Source organism: Rhamphochromis longiceps, linkage group LG5, assembly GCF_057381845.1.
Source record: "Rhamphochromis longiceps isolate RC_006_pf linkage group LG5, R_longiceps_female_GT1.1, whole genome shotgun sequence".
Taxonomy (NCBI): Eukaryota; Metazoa; Chordata; class Actinopteri; order Cichliformes; family Cichlidae; genus Rhamphochromis; species Rhamphochromis longiceps.
Window position 1 is genome coordinate 22,383,562 of NC_140561.1, and position 18,265 is coordinate 22,401,826.

At 36.8% G+C, this 18,265-nt stretch overlaps 1 protein-coding gene across 1 annotated transcript; it reads left to right on the forward strand.

Annotated features, from left to right (window-relative positions):
• Positions 1-1,597: 1,597 nt before the first annotated feature.
• Positions 1,598-12,610, forward strand: LOC146669986 (uncharacterized). Its single transcript, XM_085406667.1, has 19 exons — positions 1,598-1,738; positions 1,939-1,965; positions 2,081-2,368; positions 2,659-2,973; positions 5,816-5,872; positions 5,970-6,026; positions 6,315-6,404; positions 6,756-6,815; positions 6,909-6,968; positions 7,172-7,216; positions 7,314-7,364; positions 9,032-9,091; positions 9,286-9,390; positions 9,949-9,967; positions 10,252-10,271; positions 10,365-10,405; positions 10,503-10,569; positions 11,414-11,451; positions 11,542-12,610. Exons 1-19 carry the CDS (start codon positions 1,705-1,707, stop codon positions 11,632-11,634), a joined length of 1,527 nt encoding a protein of 508 aa, XP_085262793.1. The 5' UTR covers positions 1,598-1,704; the 3' UTR covers positions 11,635-12,610.
• The last annotated feature ends 5,655 nt before the right edge of the window (positions 12,611-18,265 follow it).

An 18,265-nucleotide genomic window follows, 5' to 3' on the forward strand; every position in this document is an offset into this window, starting at 1 on the left:
CCACATGTTGCCACACAGACAGTAGCGGTTTTTGATACGGGCGACACGGGCGGTTCCCCGGGGCGGCATCGTGGTGGGGGGCGGCATCACGGGCATCGGCAAAAAAAAAAAAAAAAATGCTCGTACTCATGCTGCCCCGACGTCAGCCAGCGCATATTGGGAATGGCATAGGCACCGATCGGTTTTCTATCGCCCATTTCCTGGGAGTAAGGGCGCCCTTCGTCTGCGAGGTGCACCTGCTGCTTGTGGCGCAGAGAGGAGAGGGCGGGGCGGCGGGGGATTCTCTGACCGGCTGGAGCAGCATCTAATAACCAACTCGCAAAATAAAACAAAATAAAAACAAACCAACAAACACGAAAACACCAGACAGATACAGACTTATAATTTGCACCGATGTTTTTTCGAAATTCTATACACGAAAAGTGAGCGCGAGAGCCCTCGGTGCGCCTGCTTGCTGCTGAAGTCAAAGTAAACTTTATTCTCATCTCCGCTACATACAGTCCAGTATATAGAGAGACGAGATGACGAGGCTCCAGTTACAGCAGTGCAAGTAAACAAACAATATATATAAGAAGAGTAAGAAAATAAATATACACTTTAGGACTCGGGATAAAGGGATCAATAACAATTTAAAATTTACAGTTTGATGATTTAAAGTCTCATACACAACCCGTCGAAAGGGGAGGGGGGCCGGCTGCTTCCAAATAGAGCGTATTTCATTTATAATGTTGTAAATCCAAGTCCATGATTTGAATCCTGGGTTGTGTGAAATCTCAGAAATGCACCCTAGACAAAGTGAATCTGTGAACTAAGGTTTAGGTGTGTTAGATCATGTTGTGGTGATCCTTGGGTTGAGGGATGGGTGTTCATACTGGAGCGCAAAATTAAAACCAATGGAAGACGGACAAGAAAAGTTCAAAGCCATCAGGTCCTCAGTTTAGAAAAAAAGAGAAAAGAAGAGGAGGAGAAACGAGCAAAAGATGCAGGTAAGCAGATGTGTCATTGGATAATGGCAGGTCATCCTGAAACAATCAGAATCAGAATACTTTATTAATCCCTAAGGAAATTATGTGCGTTACAGTTGTTGCAAGAAGAAATGGTAAAAATAGTAACAGTAACAGACTCAACTTCAAACAATGCATTATGTTACAGATTTTAATATTAATTAGTCCTTGTCAATTGTTGATTTGTCCTGTTCTCATTGTATGACGAATTATGATGGCTGTTTGGTAGCCGTTTGCATACTATGCATACTCTCTCTCTCTTCATATGTGTGTGTGTGTGTGTACAACAGCTTTATGTTAATGTACAATCCTTAAATATGTTTTGTCTGTGTGTGTGTGTGTGTGTGTGGAGGGGGGGGGGGGGGGGGGGGGGGGGGGGGCGCCAGAGGGAGTGTTCGCCCAGGGCGCCAAACAGGCTAGGACCGCCACTGCACACAGACATCTGGGAAACTAAGCCCATAGCAACAGAAATGACACAAATGTACTCATGCTTGTCTTTATTTCACTTCCTTTCTTGTTCTTTGATCTAAATAAAACTCATAAGTAGTTTCAAAGGGCTGTTCACGTTCATTTGCTCCGCTGTGTAAAAGCGTTCATTGTTGCTGTGGTTTTCCTGTGACGTTCCTTAAACTGGAACATCAGCCTTTACAAAGTCAGACTTTCAGATGTGTTCTGCACAGTCACAGTAATCTTCTTCATCATGGCTGGACACCTTCTGTTTGTCATCCTCATGTGTAAGTTAAACCTCTTGTAACCAGTTTTGTGTCTTTTGGTGCTTCCTTGTTTATATTTTTAACTGATAAACTAACGTGTGGAATCAAAAACTAAAACTTCCTCAGCAGGACGATTCCCTGTGATCTTGAAAAGACAGTTTGTTGTATTAATGAGTCATACATGCCTCCAGTACGTTGTTGACAGACTTTCTTTCCAACAGCTTTCGTTCATGAAATTCAAGCACAAGGTGAGTCCCTGATGTTCTACTTTTCACAAAGATTTTCTTTGACTGCATATTTGTTTTTTATTAAAACCAAAAATTACCTATTAGATCAAAAATTTCTTTACCTCTAATTTTTCAGCTCTTCTTCCACCAACACTGACAGTGAACACAGAGGTGATCTCAGAGACGGACTCGGTCACGTTACACTGTCAGGCACCAACATCTGTTTCAGTTCATCAGTGTTTTTTCTACACGGTGAGCAAAAATACTTCCAAAGCCTTCTCATGCCTGCAGAATTTCACTGCAACAGAACTGCTGTTAATGTCAAATCACAGTTCACCTGCTGAAGTTAAAGTGAGATGTTTTTACACTGGAGACCTTAATTCAACATCTGCTGACAGTGAACCATCCTCCATCACCATACAAAGTGAGAGACTGCTCTTCCTGTGACTGGATAAGTTATCATACAGTGTGTTAGACGTTATTATCTTTATAAAGCTTCATGTTTTCTTTCACAAAACTTTTTTAGGAGTGTTGTTCTTACATATTTTCTTAAACCACCAAAGACAGCACGCAGGAATCTAAACATGACCAGTTACAGTTAATTGCAAAATGTGTTGCAGTTCAGCTTTTATGAACACCAGTATTGTTATTGTTGTGCTGGTAAAACATACAATATTCTTGTATATTAATGGGACTTGATTAATCTTCATGTAGGTCAAACACCACAGATGAGTGTGCAGCATTTTAATGGGGAACATGTTCGGTTTGTTTGCTCTCTGCCTGGATCTGTGAAAGATGATACAAGATGTAATCTGTACTTTGGAGAAGCAAGTCGTTTAATCCTCACAGTAGCTGTCGGGAAGAATAGCAAGACAAAAAACAAACAGCGGTTCTGCCAGTTTTATGTCTCAATTGATGATTTTTTGAGACATCTACATTTTGTTCAACAAAAAGATGCCAGCTGTGATTACACTTTGAAAAGGGAACCCAGGTCTTTGTCTCCTCGCAGTGATCGATACAACTTAACAGGTAAGTCGAAGATAAGCAGACTTTATAGCACAGATGCTACTTTGATACATTAAAATGATGAAAATGACTAAAATAAAAGTATACAAAGTATTTTTCTCTAAAAATGTTTTTTAGTTGTTACTCGCAAGATTTCATTTCATTTCACTGGCCACGACCTTAGATGTGAAAAAGAATAGATCCAGGTTAGCAGTCTCTTGGAACGTAGGAAGAGTTGAGCTTTGATGATATTGTCAGTATATTAACATGCTTACAGTAGAAGTGGGTGGCACAGTGGGTAGTTTTTACACTGGATACTCTTCCTGACACATCCTCAAAGGGATTTGTACAGTGGCTTGCAAAAGTATTCGGCCCCCTTGAACTTTCCCACATTTTGTCACATTACAGCCACAAACATGAATCAATTTTATTGCAATTCCACGTGAAAGACTAATACAAAGTGGTGTACACGTGAGAAGTGGAACGAAAATCATACATGATTCCAAACATTTTTTACAAATAAATAACTGCAAAGTGGGGTGTGCGTAATTATTCAGCCCCCTTTGGTCTGAGTGCAGTCAGTTGCCCATAGACATTGCCTGATGAGTGCTAATGACTAAATAGAGTGCACCTGTGTGTAATCTAATGTCAGTACAAATACAGCTGCTCTGTGACGGCCTCAGAGGTTGTCTAAGAGAATATTGGGAGCAACAACACCATGAAGTCCAAAGAACACGCCAGACAGGTCAGGGATAAAGTTATTGAGAAATTTAAAGCAGGCTTAGGCTACAAAAAGATTTCCCAAGCCTTGAACATCCCACGGAGCACTGTTTGAGCGATCATTCAGAAATGGAAGGAGTATGGCACAACTGTAAACCTACCAAGACAAGGCCGTCCACCGAAACTCACAGGCTGAACAAGGAGAGCGCTGATCAGAAATGCAGCCAAGAGGCCCATGGTGACTCTGGACGAGCTGCAGAGATCTACAGCTCAGGTGGGGGAATCTGTCCATAGGACAACTATTAGTCGTGCACTGCACAAAGTTGGCCTTTATGGAAGAGTGGCAAGAAGAAAGCCATTGTTAACAGAAAACCATAAGAAGTCCCGTTTGCAGTTTGCCACAAGCCATGTGGGGGACGCAGCAAACATGTGGAAGAAGGTGCTCTGGTCAGATGAGACCAAAATGGAACTTTTTGGCCAAAATGCAAAACGCTATGTGTGGCGGCAAACTAACACTGCACATCACTCTGAACACACCATCCTCACTGTCGAATATGGTGGTGGCAGCATCAGGCTCTGGGGGTGCTTCTCTTCAGCAGGGACAGGAAAGCTGGTCAGAGTTGATGGATGGAGCCAAATACAGGGCAATCTTGGAAGAAAACCTCTTGGAGTCTGCAAAAGACTTGAGACTGGGGCGGAGGTTCACCTTCCAGCAGGACAACGACCCTAAACATAAAGCCAGGGCAACAATGGAATGGTTTAAAACAAAACATATCCATGTGTTAGAATGGCCCAGTCAAAGTCCAGATCTAAATCCAATCGAGAATCTGTGGCAAGATCTGAAAACTGCTGTTCACAAACGCTGTCCATCTAATCTGACTGAGCTGGAGCTGTTTTGCAACGAAGAATGGGCAAAGATTTCAGTCTCTAGATGTGCAAAGCTGCTAGAGACAAACCCTAAAAGACTGGCAGCTGTAACTGCAGCAAAAGGTGGTTCTACAAAGTATTGACTCAAGGGGCTGAATAATTACGCACCACCCCACTTTGCAGTTATTTATTTGTAAAAAATGTTTGGAATCAAGCATGATTTTCGTTCCACTTCTCACGTGTACACCACTTTGTATTTGTCTTTCACGTGGAATTCCAATAAAATTGAATCACGTTTGTGGCTGTAATGTGACAAAATGTGGAAAAGTTCAAGAGGGCCGAATACTTTTGCAAGCCACTGTATCTTCTCCTGGGAGAGGAGGATATCTGGGCATCTATTCGTAGGTGAATGTGTAAACCACAACAATATACAGCCAGCACTTTCCAGGTTGTTAACATGACATGTTCAAATGTCTTTGTGTGTTAACAATCATTGTGGATTCATTTATTGTTGTCATTATTGTTACATTTATTAAGTACTGAATTTAGGCAATTGGAATTTTTCTGACTACCAAATCACAATAAAATACACCTTATGAGGTTAAAAATAACATTTTTGGTGTGGGATGAATTTCTATAACTGGAAACACTTCCTGATGCAACTCTAGTATCTGAGTGTGGGAGTACACATGACCCTGCTCATGATACTTAGTTTGTTAGGCAAACAAACCAATAAACTTTCAAAATATGCCAACCTTTGAAAGATTTGTTGAAAGGTTACTTTTTCAAAAACTATAATTCTGTCTAAAGAATAAATAAATAAAATAAGAAGGACAGAACTGAAAGACAGCTAAAACATTTCTTTTCCACATTTACAGTTGGTCCAATATTTTTAAACCTAAAATAAATTTGATATTGTATTTAGGTGAACAAAAAAGCAGAAGAGTCTACAGTGTACAAGTATGTTTTCACAATTCATCGGGTTGTCCTTTATAAAATCAAGTGAAAGTTATCAGAACAGGACTTGAAGGGAGCAATTTAAACAGAACACATTTTGTTAGCATTTCACATTTCACTAAACATCTCAAGTAAAATTTTGCCTTAATGCCTAAACTTGTTTGCATTCATTATCTCAGGGCCACCTGACACTGCCATTGGGACAGATGTGACATTTAATAAAATAGTAAATGTGGTTTCAAAACGTTTCGATCACTTTTGAATTGATTGCATAAATAACAAAACCTTTATTTGTACACAAACCCATTTCCTTTTACTGTAGCTATTCTGAAAAGTGAATCACCAAAGATCAACAAACCGTCATCTATCATGACCACAGGTAGGACATGCAGTACACTTAACTAACAACCCAGAGCATCATCACACATCACTTCTTTTAAATGTCTTTAACATTTTATTATCCATTTATGAAACAGAATCAAGTCTCAGCAAACTCAGTGCTTCAACTTCCACTTCAGTGAACTCAATAACAGGTAAATAAATTACTGCTGTGGTGTTAGTAAAGTAGTAAATATTTTTTCTGTGATAAAGTAAATCTGCCCAAATTAAAAATTAGACATTTAATTTTTCTGTTATATATTATTTTGCAAACTAAATATTCTGAAGACTGAAACAATGTGTAACAATTCAAATACTTGACATTTCATTCCCTTTATTTGGGTTGAATAATGTAAAGAAAAAAAAGAAGCAGGAATTTCTTTACAGAGAACAGTAACATATGTGACATTATAGTATTTATTTGATATTTTTCTATATTAAAGGATTGGGTACTCGTAATCTAAACCCTACAACTGGTGTGAACACTCCTGTCAAAACAACTCAGTATATAACCTCACGAGACAGTACAACAGGTGAGACCGAGTGCATCAATAATGTGAAGATAAATTGAAATGTCCTTGTTTTATTTATGTCTGATTCAATTCTAAGAATGTAAAAAAAAAATCTCAACTCTAACTCTAAAATTCTGTTGTTCATCAGGAACAGTAAATATTCACCATGTTCAGCATCTTAAATAAATGGCAGTACTTTGTAACCAGGGCTATAGTTGATGTTGAAATGAAGTTACTAATTTTGCTGGCCCTTGGTCACAAACCCTCCAACACTGATGCAAATGACCAGATATGTTTTATCTGTAGATATTTTGTGTGTTTAATATTCTTTATTTTGAATATTCATGATCATAGTTCATTTTAAAACTGTAGTTATTGTGGGAAGAGAATCAAGAATGACCAGCGCAAAAATGCCATTTAGTCTGGCCACAGGTAGGAAATACAATACATCGAAATATAATCCAGAACATCATCACACACACAACTTCTTTAAAGAAACTCATTTTTGTGCATTTTTTGAAACAGATTCGAGTCTCAGTACTCCTAGTGCTTCCAGTCCTACCACGTCTGTGAATTCTCCTTCAGGTAACTGCAGGGACAGTAGAATTGTAAAATATTGTATACAAATATATTTCTACATTAATGCAAACCAACTCAAAAAAATAAGCTAACACGTGAATCAACTATTGCAGTATATGTTATTTCAAACTAACTGTGCAAATACACTGAACCTAACAACCTCAGTCAGCTTTTTGAAATTTTGATCCAAATATTTTTTTTCTAAAAAGATTCATACAAGACTAATGCTACAGTGACTATTACTACAGTCAAAGGTAAGACAATGTGCAGTTAAACTGTACATATATAAAAATATATTATAAAAGTCATCTGTTTTATCTGTTATTTCAAAAGTAAAAAGTTTTTCACCAGGTCCAACTTTTACTTGGTCTCATACTTCCACCCGTGCCACTGCTACCTCAGGTATCTATTTTTTCTTTTTAAACAAAATGGTAACATACACTATATTATCAAAAGTGAAACTTATCTCACGGCACATTGTTAGTCAGTGGTGCTGTTTTCAGTCATTATACAGGGTCATTTGAATGAGTGATGAAAAGTTTCTCCCACTGAAAACGTTACATCAACATTAACAGAATTAACTTTTTGTGATTACCAAAAGTGCCTTCACATGCATATGAACTGGAGTGCCATCCCATTCTTAATCATTTTAAATCCTGTGGAGTGATTTTTCACACCATAGGGTTTAAAATGAAGTTGGCCCACTGTTTGCAGCCATAACAGCTTTAACTCTTTTAGGAAAGCTTTCTGCAAGGTTTAGGGATGTATTTATGGGAACTTCCATTCTTCCATTAGCACATTTTGAGCTCGGACACTTCTGCTGGACAAGAAGGCCCGGCCTGGAATCTCTACTTTAATTCCTCCAAAAGGTGTTCAGTCAGGTTTAGGTCAAGACTCTGTGCAGGCCAGTCAAGTCATTCCAAACCAAACTCACCCATCCAAATCTTTATGGTCATGGTCATGTTGGAACAGGAAGGGGACATCCACAAACTGTTCTTACAAAGATAGAAGAATGAAAATTTTCAAAATGTATAGTGGACCCAAATGCAAACACAAAGGAACGTGGAACAAAACTTGAATTAGCAAAAAGTGAGCTGTTTAATATGGCTGATGGAAAAATACAAAACAAGGCAAACAAAGACAGGAATAAACCATAACCTAAACTGGGAAACTAAAAATAAACATGAAAAACCCTAAACATGAAACTTGGTCTGGATACAAAGATACCTGGAACATGAGACATGGCACAAAAGCCAACAGATGACATGACCCTGAACAGAGGAAGCCAAAGGACTTAAAATATGGAAGGATAATGAAAGTAAATGGACTGATTCTTATATAGCGCTTCTCTACTCTCCCGGAGTACTCAAAGCGCTCTATACAACATGCCTCATTCACCCATTCATACAAGCACTTCTAAACTAAACTACATTCATACTCCGATGAACGCATCGGAGGGCAACTTGGGGTTAGTGTCTTGGCCAAGGATATTTGGCATGCAGACTGGAGGAGCTGGGAATTGAACCACCAACCTTCCAATCAGTAGCTGATCTGCTCTACCACCTGAGCCACAGCCACACGAGGATGGGGATGGCTGTGGGATGGGGAACAGGTGGGAACACAGCTGGGACAACTCAGACCTAACGAGACAAGGGGAAACAAAACTACACAAACTGCACACAGGACAGGGGGAGCATTTGCTGACCCAAATTTCTGATTTTATGTTACCTACTACTTTGCTGTCATTCCCAGTTGTTTCAATTTTGTTATAATACCACTAACAGACTGTGGAATATTCAGTAGCGAGGAGATATCATGTCTAGATTAGGGGCATCCTATAGAGGTACTCTTGTTGCAATTTAACACAATATAAATAAAACTTTTGGTGATATAGTGTATATAACATTATAATATTTATCATATATTTATATCCTAAAGGATCAGTTATTGCTTATCCTAAACTGCTATTAGTGTGACCTCTGCTTTTAAAAGAACTGAAAGAAAAATGACATTTAAAAGATGTTATCACATGAGTTTCACAACTTCTCAATGTTTCGGTTTCATTTTAGTGGATCAGGCACGCCAGCCTGACAGTAGAGTAAACTCCTCTTCAAAAATATTACAATCATGTAGGTAAACAACAATGTCTTCAACTCTTTCTCTTTGTACATGGCATTATGGTTATTAATAGAATTAATAAAAAAAAAATAATAATGTATTAATGTCTTACAGTTTTTTTAAGCAGTTTGGCTGGACCAACTGTGTCTACTTTTAAGTGTTTTGGTTTTGAGTTAGAAGTGAAACTCTTGTTTGGCTTTCAAAGCAGAAGCATCGATATGGAAGTTGGCAGTAGCTGTGACTGGATTGGGAGTAACCATGGGTGTCATCTTACTGGTGCTGGGGCTTCTCACGTTCAAAAGAAGAAGTGGTGAGGGCACATATGAAAGCATACAACTTTTTATGTTTATGTTTTTTAGAGATAGAATCTGCCTGTCAACCAAAAATAAGATAATATTACCATTGAAAGTTTAACCAAAATATGCATTTTAAAAAAATATCTTTTGAATGATCAGAAAACAGATAAAAAGCCCATGGTACCAATGATTATTTCACTTCATCTATGCCATGAACAAGCAAATGAAAAATTTGCTCTGAAAAAAATCAATGTGGCTATTTCCTGTAGTTATAGTACAACATTGTGAGGGCTCACAGGGATTCACCCCCACTTTGAGAACCTGGAACTCATGAACCTTTTGTAATATAGTGATACATTTTTCATAGCTGCAATAAATATATAATAATAATAATTGTACATTAAAAAGATCATCTTATTCTGAAGAAGAAAAAAAGTTCAAGCAGAAAAAGTTCATCATGCCTACTTTATACACGTGTAAAAAATGTTATCAGTTTCATAGTTATAAATGAACCTGTGACTTTAAAGCTAATCAGATGCTGATCAGACATTTCTTTGCCACTACCTTTTCAGAAACATGTTCTCAAAGCAGGTAAGGAATATTTTCTCAGCAAACCTTAATAAGCTGTTTTCCTGTCATCATTCAGACAACCAGAAGTTGGTCTTATTTACTTCAGACCTTTTCTTATTTATCCAGTGAACAGAATCACTGGAGCAGTGGTGAATCAAATGCCTTGCTTGAGGGCAGAACGCCTAATAAATATGTCTCATAATATTGTTTTCTAATTCTCTACAATAAACACACTTTTTTTTTGTGTAATGTAATGCATACAGCTTTTTCTATTTTTTTTAAACATTTTCTTTATTTATGTGTAGGACAAAGGCAACATCACCAGGTATTGTATACATTTTAGCTGTCAGGCAGCATTACAAAACTATCAATCCATGTATTATGGTTTTTATTTTGTTGAGTTTTTCTTTTGTTACAGGTGATTTTATATCAATGACTAAAATGAACCAGGGAAGAATGGTAAACAAAATGTTTCAGTCAAATAAAAATACTCTTAATTAAAACAATCAATTTAAATACCGAGGACATAAAGTTGATTTTTCCCTGTTGTGTTAAGTTACCTGCAGGTAATGATGGAGGCTCCAGTGTGATCACTTCAGTACCTGATGACAACCGTCTTACTAGTAAGACAGCTTTTGCCTCTAGTAATAAGATGGTGAAATTGTTGTACATGGTAGGGCTGTTCGATATAACGATATATATCGGATAACGATATGAAAACGTCTATCATTGCATATTACACTATCGTTTGTTTCGTGGTGTCGCAAAATAATCTGTTTATGGCAATATTTTTTCATTGTTTTGATGGTCACTGTAGAATTTCTCTCTTTCGCTTATATTTAATATAACCACATTACAGACGATCAAGCGACTGTTTTTATGCGTTGACGTTAGCAACAACGATGGTAAAACCATTGCGTGGTTCTGTCATCTGCTTGTTTATTTTCCACATAAACATTTCACAATAAAGCTCAAGATCCTGTTGAGATTTTTGTGATATATATCTTTGTGTGGACGATAAATATCTTATATCGGGATATGAGATTTTGGTCATATCGCACAGCCCTACTACATGGAGTAATTATTTATGTGTACCATTAGTTGTTTCTGAAAGTAACACAATAAGATGATGACTGTTTAACAGTAATATTGTTAATATGCTCAAATCTTTATTTCATATCTATAGCATATTTAGTTATTACTGCTGATTAACTTTCAGTAATGATTTTTTCCAGTGTCTGACAAGGGAGCTTTGGCTTTTATAACATTTTACTACCTTGTGATAAGGAAAGCTATTTGACCACTAAAGAGCCTTTAAAATGTCCAAATTTAGAAGAACACTATGACATATACAGTTACAAGACAAACTTTGTGAACCCACTGGACTACATGTTGTCTTGCACTTGTGTGTGTGTGTGTTTTAATCCTGACTGAAAGAAATAATTTTTCAATGTTGTTCTCTTTCAGGAGAGAAACTAAACTTGGAACAGACAAAAAATGAAGATGTAAGTTAGACCTGGTGTAGTAATAAATATGTCCGCTTCTCATCTTAATCAATGCTAATGACTAAAAGGGCATTACTCTTTCTCTTCTAGTCTGACATTTACCATGTGTACGCCACCATCTCTGAAGCAACAGATCCACCAGATTCACAGGACACGATATACAGCACGCTGAATGCACACTGAAACATGTTTGGTGACGTTGTTAGTAAAATGCCTAAAATGATCTAAATCATGTCAAAGTGAGAAAAGTGTGACAGGTAATAGATGCAATCTTGCAAAAAATCTTGAGCTTGAATTGTTGTAGATTTTTTTTCTATTTAAAGATAACTGACATGATGATGATTTCAGCTTTAGTATTTCTAATAAGCGGAATCTAGAGGAATCTCTATCTTTACTGAGGGCTATGAAATACATCTCCCCTTAATCTTATCTGTACCCTGTCTGTTATTGCACAACTTAATAAAGCTGTTTAGTACTTCGAATGTATCCATATAATACAACTCCAGTATATAAATTTGTGTAGATGATGCTCTACTACTCTGAGTTGTGACAATAACATTAGCAGTTAGTCTTTTGTTACGTGCTGTGACTGCACACAGGCTTGTAAAAATAGGCAACATACAATTGACCCTCAGCCCACCAACCAGCTGCAGTTTTTAGGTCAGCACACAAGACCATTTTAGGCCAAAGATTATGATGATGAAAAAATACAGGAAGAATAATGTACTGTAGCTGATTACTGCACTACACAGCTGCTACAGTTTGCCTAGTAGTAGTAACATAATCATGTGACATAAAACATTTAGTGATGATGATACTTTGTATCCACACAGGCAACAGAAGTAAAACAACAGGGGGAAGATCTGAAATTTACATTCAGTAAATAGAGATGTATGTTTTTGGTTCTAGGTTTCATTTGTGTGATATATCACTGTGAGATGTATTAGAAATATGTAGTTTTTCATTTTCAGTTTCTGGTTCCTGGTTATTACACATAAACTAACACAGGTAATAAGCCACAGTATTTGTCGCGTGTTTTTTTTCTCTAGGATAAAGAAAGCGCACACACACACACACACACACACACACACACACACACACACACACACACACACACACACACACACACACACACACACACACACACACACACACATTTCCCTGACCCGTTACCCAGTTTCATGCACCTAAAGTTGCATCTATCTATGTGAGCTACTGTCTATGGCCTCGCTCTGTTTACTCCCACACTCCTTTCACTAAGTCTGCACAAACAATTCTCAATCATGTGAATCTATAACTTTTCTACTTATTTTATTCTGAGGGCTCAGTAGCCCAATTTAACTATATTATTTTCAGTGCTCAGAATTTCAGTTAACTGTGAAAGTGATCTAAAATGCATTAAAAGCCTCAAACCATTTGCCAGCACAAGTCTTGTAAACCACTTTTCTAGTCCTCACACATTAAACATCCATCCATCCATTGTCTTCGGCTTATCCAGGGCCGGGTCACGGATAACGACATTAAACATATTTAAATTGTTTTGGTGGGTAAACTTACCATTTTCTTCTCAAAATATTATTATAATATTATTAATTGTTTTTTCTCATAGACTGATGTTTATTTCCACATTATTATCAGCAGTTTCTGGGTGTATGCATATAACCAGAAGAAGGACAATGTGGGCATGCACAGCACATGTCATACTCATGCGAGCGGCCTGAAGTTCCTTTTTCACAACATCTTTTGAGGCCAGTGAGACTTTCAGACACAGAGCCCACTGGTGTATTTATAAACTGTGGTATCTGAATCAGTCACATGATTTGTGAAATTATAATTAATATAAATGAAAATATAGTCTGAAATTTGAACTCTGGAATAATTGTGTTACAATATATACAATTTCTTGATTGTATATATTGTCTAATGCTACATAGTAGCATTAGGAATTAAGACCCCTACTGTACTATCAAGTTTGTGCACTGCACCTTGATTGACCTTCATCTGAGGAACAGCTAAAGCAACAGAAATGATACTGTAGCATATATTTAGTAATCTTAACTTAGCCCCCCTGTGGTGGCTGGTATATATAACACACATATAGGTACTTTTAATTAGCTGCTCTTTATATGTGTAGCTTTGTGGCCTCAATATGTGATGAAGTACTTTTCCTGCCTCTTGTGGTTTTCCTGTGACCAACTGCTACAAAACGATTCATCCCCTTCTGTGTCGTCAGAAATGTGAGAATCTTCTTCTCAACAGAGCCTTTGGTGTGCTGTCCTAATGTGTGAGTTAAACATCCTGCAGATTTTGCAATATTTAATGTGATCTCTCAACATTCGTGTAAGTTCACACTTGAAACATATATTTTGCTAAAGTTATTTCTGACTTATTAATAGATTTATTTATGTCCTTGACATATATTTTCAACAGTGTCCTTCCATGTAATGCAAGTACAAGGTCAGTCTCTGATCTACTGTATTTATTGCTGAGTTGTGTCGTAACTGTATGTTATTCCACGATTAGTCTATGATTGGATTGGATAATGTATAACTGCTTACATGGGAAAATAGGGTGAAAAAAAGGCGCAGGTATATTATGTGACATAACATCTAAGCGTTCAGTATAACATGTCTTGGTCTAAAACTGGCAATGAAACAGCAGTGATCACAGAATTTGTTTTGTAGAAGTTTTGGCTGTTGATCTCACATCAGAGTTCATCTGCCTCTGTCTGTGTCTGCACTTGAGGCCTCTCACCTGGTCTGGCCTCTCGGCCGTAACACAAAGTAGAAGTGAAACTTTGCCTTCTTACAGTTATTGACAAAAAGATGATGAACAAGACAGCAGATGCAAATGTTAATTTATTTACGACCACAATTATCTTTTACGTTAGATGTTGTGAAAAGAGCATCAGGAATGTTCAACATGGTATGACACACAAAACAGCTAAACAGGAACTCATTATTCATTGCTCATTAGTTGTTCTCACAAAGACCTTTTTTGCACATTTTATTCAGAAGAACGGAACCTCAGCAGATGCAGTGTTTACACTCACACCACTCCCAGGAAGTAGAACGATTGTTAATCAGAAATAGACTGATTTGTATATGAATGTTTTTAGTGTTGTTCCTTCTACACATTTATTTACCTGAATATATAGAATTAAGAAAAAAAAAGAAGAAAAAGACTTTACACATTAACCTAAAATATTATGAAAAAACATGTACAGGACAGAGTGAGAAAAACGTATGGCTTACTGTGGCCAGTTAGTGTGATTCACTTCTGATCCTGTGGTTTTCCTGAAAGCAACTTTTGAAAATGTCACTTATTTCAGGCAAAAGTAAAAGCAGTTAGTAGTAGTCTGTTCTGTTCACATGGTTTCATCATGGCGGAACTCCTGCTGCTGTTGGTGGCCTTTGCATATAAGTTAAACTTTTTCTCATATCAGCTGGTACTTGATGTCGGCCATTCAGGTGATTTATCAGTTAGGTATCACTGTTAGCATGTTGCATTTTTACATGAGGATGCTAACACTAGACAGTAAATTTCGTACATTGTTGCTTCTGTGTTGTATTTTTAACTATCAGTAACAAAGTACGGGATCAATCTCTAAGCTTTTATGTTTCTATGGGCTTTTTACTTTGACATTATTTAGTAAATGTTCTAAAGTCAAACTTTTTGTCACATCTAATTTTTATTGTTTCCTATTACTTAAAATCTATTCAGTTATTATGTCAGTTATGATTTCATTTTACAGCTGTATCATCACTTTTTTCTCATATTGCCGTTCTTCACCAGATTCTTTTCATGAAATTAAAGCACAAGGTCAGTCTCTAAGTTTCATGTTTTGTTTTTTGTCACCAATGTGTTGGCTATTTATTTAGACTTTCTTTGCAGTTTCTCTACAAAAATCTTATCACCTTATGATTTCTGACACTGGGAACTAACTATTAGAAATAAAAATCTGTGCATATGAAATTTCAGGCATTCTGCCACCTGAACTGACTGTGACTCCACTTGTGATCATAGAGACAGACTCAGTCACACTGAACTCATGTTTCTGTGTCTCAGTGTTATTTCCTCATTTCAAGAAAAAAAACTGCCAAAAGTTATTCTGTTACACTTGAAGTGACATGTTATTGCTTCTTTTTTTTTCAGAAGTCCCCACTCAGTAACATGTCACCAATCACCATACAAAGTTACCCATTAAAACACTGATTTTGATTTTGCACATTTAACTTTTAATTTATTATTTTATTGTTTTTTTCTGTCATCAGTGTGTCAACTATATACTGACTATTCTTGAACAATATATTATTCTGTTAATGGTGATTTAACACATGAAATTATTATCTATTTAATATAACTTATATTTAGTATCTCTAAATTTCAGCAATTCCTTCATCTGAATCCACCTGTGATCACAGAGACAGACTCAGTCACAGTGAACTGTCAGACTCCGTCATCTTTTAAGTGTTTTTCATACGTTATAAGAAGAAGCAAATATACATCCGTCTCCTGTGAGCAGAATGTAACAGGAACTGAAGTCCTATCTTGGGCAGCAGAGTTTACTGCTGAGGTGGTAGTGACATGTTTTTACATGTCACAGCAATAAAGGAGGACAACATCAGTGTCCTCACAGTAAAATATTTTCCATCAACATAGGAAGTAAGTGACATACTCCTCTTTTTCTTTTACATTATGTGCATATAGCCACACCAAGAGGAAAGTTGAGGTAGTAGTTGATTGTAGTTTATTGCTTTTTGACTTTGAAGATTTGACTTTTCTTTTTGTGAATGCATTAGTTCTGACTACTTGTAGATCACTCTCATCTGCAAGCACTTTGACCTCTGCTCCTACTATGAAAGTCACAACAGGACATGGTCCTGCAGATAAGAATTTTAAAAATGAAATGGTTTTAATTGTTTGAACAAGTACACTTTTTAGGCTTGACTTCTAAAGACTTCAGCTCTAAATAAATTATTTCTCCTGCTGTCCCACTGGAGGCAGCTCCCTTTCTTCTTCTTTTCCTGGTATAACTGACACAGCTGCCAGTAATCTGACCACTGCTAACACTCTTACAGATCCAGCAACCAGTGATGAAATAACAGACTTAATTTTCTTATTTTGAATAAAGTAAAAAAATGTTTTTGCACTTACAGGATATTGTTTAATAGGTTAGTCAGCATCTGCCACAATCTTTGGTCTTTGAACTAACGTTTTGAGTTTTTGGACTGTAATTTAATGTTTTCTGTCTTACTTTGTTTTAGTTTGTTTACTTTACATCCCCAGTGTTTTCCATCCTGTTAGATGTTCCCATGTTTAGTCACTTTTTGTTGTATTTTGTTAGTTTGTCGTCTCATGTGCACTGTTTAGTTTTGCTTCCTTTGTCTCGTTTACCATGATTAGTTTAAGCTGTGTGTGTTTTCCCTTCCCTTGTTATCTCAGTATATTAAAAGCCTCAGTTTACCTTATTTCCTCATTGTTAATGTTTTGTTACTGTTGATTGCTGCGTGTTTGAATGCCTGTATGTTTTAACCCTTTTAATTTATGGACATTGTTTTCTTATTTTTATGAATAAAGGTTCACCTTTTGTTTTTTGTTTTTTTAACTCAAATTTAAAAGTCCACCTTCACACCAACTTATGACACCTTCATAAAATCATAAAGATACCAGTGCACTCTAAAAAACAAAAAACAGAATTTAACCAATGTAGAGCTTTTCTTACACCATGCCCACAATAAGTTTTTTTTTATTACTGTTTTAACATTTTAAACTTAAAATGTGAATTGAACTCCTTTCTTAAAGCTGCAAAAATGATATGGACAATCAGATCATTCGTAATGGTGGATGTCCTCTTGCTTACACTACCTCTTGTGCTTAATCAAAGGAAGACTGGTAAGAAAAATCTCAGCTGCAGTTACTTTACTTCTCAATTTATTACAATTAACTTTCAGATAACATTTTTAGTAATAAAATATACTGTATCTCTGATTTCCTGTGGGTTATGAAAGTATTACTCTTGTTGTTTTCTTTTTTTTTAATCTACAGAAATGTGATTCCAAGACATAAGTAATATTATTTTCAAGCTGGTCATCTTCCTTAAGAACCAGTCTACAGCTTCTTTTCCATTATTGCTTTCAATTATGTTCATTCTGGCCACCACAGTCCTCTCATATCAACTCTTACATACTGTTCAAATTTCAAGCCTTCACAGTATGTAAGAGGTCATTTCTGACCAAGAATTCCTTTGTTTTGTACGGGTGATTCCCGTGCCCACTGAAATGGAAGCTCAGGTGCCTTTATTGGATGAAGCGTTTAAGACTTTTAGCTCCTTAACATATGTCACCCTGTTTTTAAAGGGACGAAAAGTACAATTGACTCAAAGGCTATTTCATGAGCAAGTGTGAGCTATTCCTTTGCTGTATCATTATCAGTTAAGCAGATAAAAGGAGTTGATTTGAGGGGTCGTGCTTGCATTTGGAAGATTTTGCTATGAACAGGCAACATGCGGTCAAAGAGGGTTCACTGCAAGAATCAAGAAGGCTGGATTGGACTTTTCTAAAAACATCTAAAAAAAAAAGTCCAGCACAGTTCTGGAAAAACATTCTTTGGACAGATGAAACCAAGATCAACTTCTACTAGAATGATGGCAAGAAAAAAGTATGGAGAAGAAGTGAAACAGCTCCTGATCCAAAGCATACTACATCATCTATAAAACACAGTGGAGGCAGTGGGATGGCTTGGGTGTGCATGGCTGCCAGTGGAACTTAGACACTAGTGTTTATTGATGATGTGAAACAGGAAAGAAGCAGCC